Genomic DNA, 6,652 nt, shown 5'->3' with positions numbered 1-6,652 from the left:
TTCGTGGACCACATGTAATAACAGAATGAAATTAGTAGGTATTATTCTAGTAACAAACTCTGGCGACAGCTTTCTCCAGTAGAGTTCTGGGGTTACTGAAAGGATATATAAAAAAATTCTTCAAAGGCTAAGCCCCTTCGTAATCATTTAATATCAGTAGGTACGCTTAATTTAAGATTTGCAAGCTCACAATAGTTGTGTCCTGTTTGAGTATCGAAATACAGCAACGTCAAAGCAAACTGCACCTAATATTACTTGTTTTAGAGTAACAAACTCTGTATTTCAGATTTAACAGAATATTTCTAAATTCCATTTTATTTGACGTTGCCGAGTTTCGTGCTGTGTGGTGACGTCAGATCAAAATACATTTGTCACCATCTATTTTATTTTTTTATTCCTTTTTACTGCTATTGGGAGAACCCTTTAGTCCAGCAGTGGACTGTTACAGGTTATTGAGACTATCGAGCATATAGTCGAAACCTACCTACTACACTACACTTTGTCTACTTTATGACACCTATAAACTAATAGATACCTAGGTACTTTGATGAGACGCATGTAGAAAGAAAAAACATTCTTTCGGCCTCAATTTGTGCAAACAACACAATGCCAGCGTTAAGCGACTACGACATTGAATTGCTTAGCTTTTCTTTAAAAACGACTGAAACATGTTGTAACAACTAGTCTTCACGCTATTTACAAATGTGGCTAAATATTATTCTTCTGTTGGAGGTGAGGTACCGTTCGTGTCCTCCTCTTCCAATCTGGCCCTCGCTTCGGCGTCTGAAATTAGAAAAAAAGACATTATCATCGATATTAGGGAAATGCGGTTTATTGGGCTTAATGATTAATTAATATCTACTTCCGATGGTAGAGTCACTATATATATGTCAGAGATTAAAATTAAAGTGATTGTTTAGAACGCCATCTGTTATAAAATAGTTGTACTACACAAAATTGTGAAGCGCCGTCTATGAGCGAAGGTAAGTAATGTTTGTTCTAGTTTATTCCATCGCTCAATTGACTTCGACATTCAAATTAAATCACTCAATTGTCTTGGACATTCGAGGTCAATCGTTCGGTTGAGTTCGACATTCAAACCTGGGTGGGGTCGGTGTGGCGGGGGTTGACGATTCGTTTAGAGTAGGGCTGGTGCCCGGTGGAAAGTGATTGTTGAGAGCTTAGTGGAGCATGGTCTCTAGTCACACCGCCGCTTCAAACCCATCGTTCGCTACATAGTGCTATTTACCTAGTTATTTACAAATTGTTTAAAAGTGATATCTGTAGGAACTACAGTGTGTTAATTATTATGCTAAGTGTAAATATTGTTTACAATAAATCATGTGATTAGCTTCTCGCGTTTATTTGCCCGAGTACCCACAAGTATGCAATCGGATCAAGAAGAAGAACTCGCCCACGATAATGAGGTGCCACCTCGGCCTCCGTTATGTATGTACTCTTAGTGCAGCGGCGTGCACTTCATACATGCACAAAAGCACTGCCTAACCTAAAATTTATAAATATTATAAGACAGGATTTTTGCCGTTTTATGCAATTTTCTTGATGTGTGCTTAGATACCCTGGTAAGAAACCCAGTGCACGCCACTGTCTCCGTGGCAAGGTTTAGTAAAAGTCGGGATTTTTAATAATAATATAGTTGACGGCCGACTGGCGCAGTGGGCAGCGACCCTGCTTTCTGAGTACAAGGCCATGGGTTCGATTCCCACAACTGGAAAATGTTTGTGCAATGACCATGAATGATATTCAGTGTCTGGGTGTTGATATGTATATTATAAGTATTTATGTATATTATTCATTAAAATATTCATCATTCATCTTAGTACCCATAACACAAGCTACGCTTACTTGGGGTTAGATGGATGTGCGTTTTGTCGCAGTATATTTATACTAACAATAATAATTCTTTATTTGGTAATTACCCATCTAGATTCTACACTTTTATATAACAGAATAATATATTATGTTTAATAAAACAGAGCTGTTCATTGCTGTACTGGGATCGAAAGATTATCGTATATGTATTGAAATCGATATAGTGGGTTGGACTTCGATTTCACTTTCGGGAGGCCGAGTTCGAATCCAAGCACGCGCTTCTAACTTTCTTAAGCAATTAAGATATCACTAGCTTCAACGGTGAAGGAAAACATCGTGAGGAAACCTGCATACATAATGTTCTAAAAGGTGTGTGGAGTTAACCGGACCAGGCCAACGTGGTGGAGTTCGGCCTTAACCCCTTCTTCAAAAATTTCAAAAAATTCAAAATTCAAAATTCATTTATTTCAAGTAGGCCTAATATAAGCACTTTTGAAACGTCAAGTATGCATGTTTGTGTGTCTCTACCACCGGTTCGGAAAGCAGATTCTACCGAGAAGAGCCGGCAAGAAACTCAGTAGTTGCTCTTTTCCAACATCAACATTTACAATCATTTTGCTATCTTGCGGGCGATGAGAGCGAGGCTGGCTGCTTCCATTCTACCTTGTCATTGAGGAATTCATCAAATGTATAGTAACCTCGCTGTACTAGATGCGTTTTTACACATTTTTTAAATGTATGCATTGGTAGGTCAAGAATTTCCTTAGGAATCATGTTGTAAAAGCGTATACTCAACCCCACAAAGGAGTTCTGCACCTTTCGCAGACGATATGCAGATATCACTAATTTATGACCGTTTCTGGTAAGTCGATTGTTAATTTTAGCTTTTGATTTATAAAGAGTAATATTTTGCCTCACAAAGACTATATTATTATAAATGTATTGCGAAGCTACTGTAAGAATACCTATTTCTTTAAATTTTTCACGAAGCGATTCGCGTGATCCAAGTTCTTGTGGGAGACCCGTGCCCTGTATGATGACGATTACTATTTCTTCAGGACTGTGTCCATCTCTTTTTTGGCGATGTGACCGAAGTACTCGAGAACCCTCGGAAGACAGAACGTTGATAGTCTTTAGTAATTGTAAGCTGTCTCAATATCGATGCGTTAGTCCTATGTGCCGTCCACGGGATTCGATGCATTCTCTTTGGGCGCCACGGAAAAGGTCAAAAGCTAGATTTATATAAAGTTACCTTTTGTAGCTTGCTCCTTCCATATCTTCTTGTTATCCATCAGGCAAGCCACCCAGGGTTTCTTAATTTTGAATTTCTTGTGCGTTTCTGCACCTGGAAAATGCAAACGAGTCGCTTGAAATATAAAAGTTCACGTTCTATGACTACCGTATGGTGTCAAACCCTGTGTCTCGGATAGCACATTAAGCCGTCGGTCCCGGCTATTATCACTAACATGTAATAAAGATCGTTGGGAAAATTTAACGAAAAGTATACAATTTGGCGGCCTTATCGCTACAAAGCTCGATCTCTTCCAGGCAACCAAAGGCGTAAAACACAGCTCAAGAAGAGAGGTAGGTGGTGCATATAAATAAACATAAATATTTGCATATACACCCATATATACATAAATACTATATAGATATATATATGTAGACATGCAAGGGAGGCCTTATTGCTGCAATCCACAGGCAACCTTTGTTTGAAGACAAAAGTATAATAAGTGGAGACGGAAATCGATGGTTTTCCACTTACCATCAGGTGAGCCATCTGTTTGTTACTTTAACTATAGACACACCTTACGTCAAAAGAAACAGCAACATACAGTATCTGTTTACGAGCTACTATGCCAAAGACACACAGATGTACAAGTTAAGAACAGTTACCTGTGCCCTCTTCATTAATGGGTTCTTGACCAGAAGTGCTTGTAGAATTCTTCGAGCTAGAGTGCAATGGTCCCAGTATACACTCCAGCATATCAGCGCAAACCCCCATGCTAGGTTCCACGATGAAATCTATGAAGCCGATCTGAGATTCCGCCACCAAGGTATTATTTCTGTCACAGAGTGGACTGAACGGTAGTCCTAGCTCTCTTTCTTTGTCGCCTTGGAGGAAGAATTCATCTAGCAAACTCATTGTCCACCTGTGATGGAGGTCCCATCTCTGAAATGTGGAGAACTCTGGTTAAAGTAGCTTTGAAAAGAGCAGAGCCTGGAACCAGGCATTTCATCTAAATTTTTTGACTTGTCGTGTCAAAAATATAATATCCATACTTCTATAGGTACTAATAATATAAATGCGAAAGTGTTTTTGTTTGTTCGTTTATTCATTACCAATGTTCAGCTAAACTACTGCAACGATCTTCATAAAATTTGCCACGAACATTGTTACTTTTTTTTCCGGAAAGCACCTGAAAAACGTTTCCACTATATAACCAAAATGCCTTTGTTACTGCTCACCAATATTTTTTTTGTGTTTTGCATACCTAGATAGGTAAAGCTTGGTATGGATACAAACATGGTATATTTATAATCCCGGGAAAACAAATGGTTTACGCGGAAATTAGGTTGTGAGGTATAAAAATATACAAGCGGACTTTCCCGGAAAAGTGTGTCACACAGTACAGTCATTAAAGCACAGTTATTTTTGTATAAATATATTATAATGGTTTGTTAGGTTATTATTATTTTATAAGAATATACCTCACGAGTTCACAGCCGCAACTTTTTAAGTTGTAAAGCTTACCTTAGCTGGATGAGAGATATCACAGCAATGCAGCACCAAAGACACGGCTTTTGACTTGTCAACACCTGGCTCTGCTAGTGACAGCAGTGATCTCATGTTCTTCAGCTGCTGGAAGTGGAAGGACATGTCCGTAGCCAACACCATGTCAATGACAAGGGTTCGAAATTCACGGAACTCATCGCGGGAGAGGTTCTGGAGTATATTGCAGTCTTCATCACGAATTAATCTGCAATTTTTATCACAGGAATAAGTAAATATTTTGCTTAAACTTTATATTGCTACTGGGAAAGGTATGGTTTTGAAATTATGGAAAAAGTATCATTAGTACTTATTGTAAAGAAATTTCAAAAAAGGCTTTTGTTAACAGTAATAATTGACGGACGCATCTGAACTTCGTTGGCAGTATATTGCATAATATGAAAATAAAATCATCCAGAGACGAAGCCCGTTTCAAAAATATATTATCATCACTCAAAGAAAACGTCTACTAGTAGGAACCTACAATAACATTTGGTCCCGTCGCAATACAGCTTGCTGAAAGTGTACTCTGTTTGCTTATAAATATTGTACGAAGATATTCTTTATTAATAACGCGAGAGAGATGTTATGATATTTCGAAAGGGCGTGAGAAATTCTGAGGGGATATATAATTAAAGGTTAATCTTGTAAGTTAGGTGCTCATAGCTTTATTTGGTTCTGGTGTGTTACATGAATGTGATAAATTAAATCGCAAGTTGGTTTATTATTTTATAACAGTTTAGTTCGAGGTTATATTAAACCCTTTGTCCCATGATTATCATATTATTAACGTCTCAAGCTGTGCCAACCAAAGCAGAATCACCAATAGCCTATAACACTCCACTGCTGCTCTAAAAGAAAACGAAAGAGTGGATGGTAGTAGTAGCACAAAGGACGCTGCCACTCGTTATACTAAATTAGAATACCAGTCATAAAGGAGGAACAAGATTTCCCTTTGAAACACCATACTCATCCTATTGACGCTCTGGTTTAAGTATATCTATTTCGTGTTATTTTTATGTACCTCTTTATTGTATTTTTAGTACCCAATATAAGTGCTAAAAACTTTGCTGAATCAAGTAGTCAGTAGCCGGTAGTTGGTATTATTTTAACCTATAAAATTCTTCAATATATTTCAGTAACTTTTTGTGACCTTGAAACATGAAAAGGATCAAAAAATTTGAATAAACGAGTTTATTCGAGCAATCGTCGTTCCCGGCGTGTGAGATGTCGAAACGTCTCTTGGGAAATTATTTTGCAACGCGTTATAAAAGATATACTGGATATACACCGAGGCTTTGTTGAGTTCCGAATTCCGATTGGATCAAATTTTTTTCGGGAGATTTTCTCATTCTTCACATTCATTTATTTCAAGTAAGCTTATTTAATAGCCAATTTAACAGTTTTCTTCTAGTGACTACGACCGAACTACGGTGAAGGCAGATCGTTAGTAAATTTTTATTAGGTTTTGGTTATGTTTTTGAGGCCAAAACTTTGTTATATGTTGGGGTTTTCTATCTGATAGTCCAAAGTTCGAAAGCGTAGAGCACTTTTGTGGCTCGTAGAGCAGTTTATTGTCACACGGCACAGAATGCCAAATGTCGGCACACTCGCAGATTTCTTAGCCATCTGTCAATCCTATCTACAGTATTAAAATAACATGGCCTCTATATTGCCTATTGTATATACATAAGAATGATGCAGACTTACCGAAAGGCAGCGCTTATATGATGATTCTCGAGCACTGCTCTATCGTTGTAGAGCAGAGCGGTGTCGGAGCCTGACATCACGTGGAAGTTGTTGGTGGTGCCTGTATGCTCGAAGTCATGTACCACGGCTGCTACTAGTGTTGCGAATATTTCGAGATCGGAGAGCCAGTTCTGGAAATTAGAATTGCTGCTTAGTTAGGATATTATAAGTAAATAACTGTTATGTCATGATAGCCCAGTAGTTTGACCTTGGCTTTCTTTTCGATGAAGGGATTTCATTCCCCACCGAATTTTTTGGACTTTTGTGCGTTCTGGGCAGTTAGTAAATAATACTTGC

General features: G+C 38.1%; 1 protein-coding gene across 1 annotated transcript in view; it reads right to left on the bottom strand.

Moving 5' to 3' along the window:
• Positions 1-459: 459 nt before the first annotated feature.
• LOC120636952 (calcium/calmodulin-dependent 3',5'-cyclic nucleotide phosphodiesterase 1) overlaps positions 460-6,652 on the bottom strand; it is a 51,258-nt gene continuing 45,065 nt past the window's right edge. The window contains exons 10-14 of the mRNA XM_039908530.1: positions 6,317-6,486; positions 4,589-4,814; positions 3,730-4,006; positions 3,086-3,178; positions 460-783 (exon numbers count right to left, since the gene is read on the bottom strand). Of these exons, the coding sequence (XP_039764464.1) occupies positions 716-783; positions 3,086-3,178; positions 3,730-4,006; positions 4,589-4,814; positions 6,317-6,486 (834 nt within the window). The 3' untranslated portion in view covers positions 460-715. The remainder of the gene's footprint in view (positions 784-3,085; positions 3,179-3,729; positions 4,007-4,588; positions 4,815-6,316; positions 6,487-6,652) is intronic.

Source organism: Pararge aegeria, chromosome 3 (assembly GCF_905163445.1).
Source record: "Pararge aegeria chromosome 3, ilParAegt1.1, whole genome shotgun sequence".
Lineage (NCBI taxonomy): Eukaryota > Metazoa > Arthropoda > Insecta > Lepidoptera > Nymphalidae > Pararge > Pararge aegeria.
Note: the sequence above shows the minus strand (reverse complement) of the source record. Positions and strands in the feature narration are given on the sequence as shown.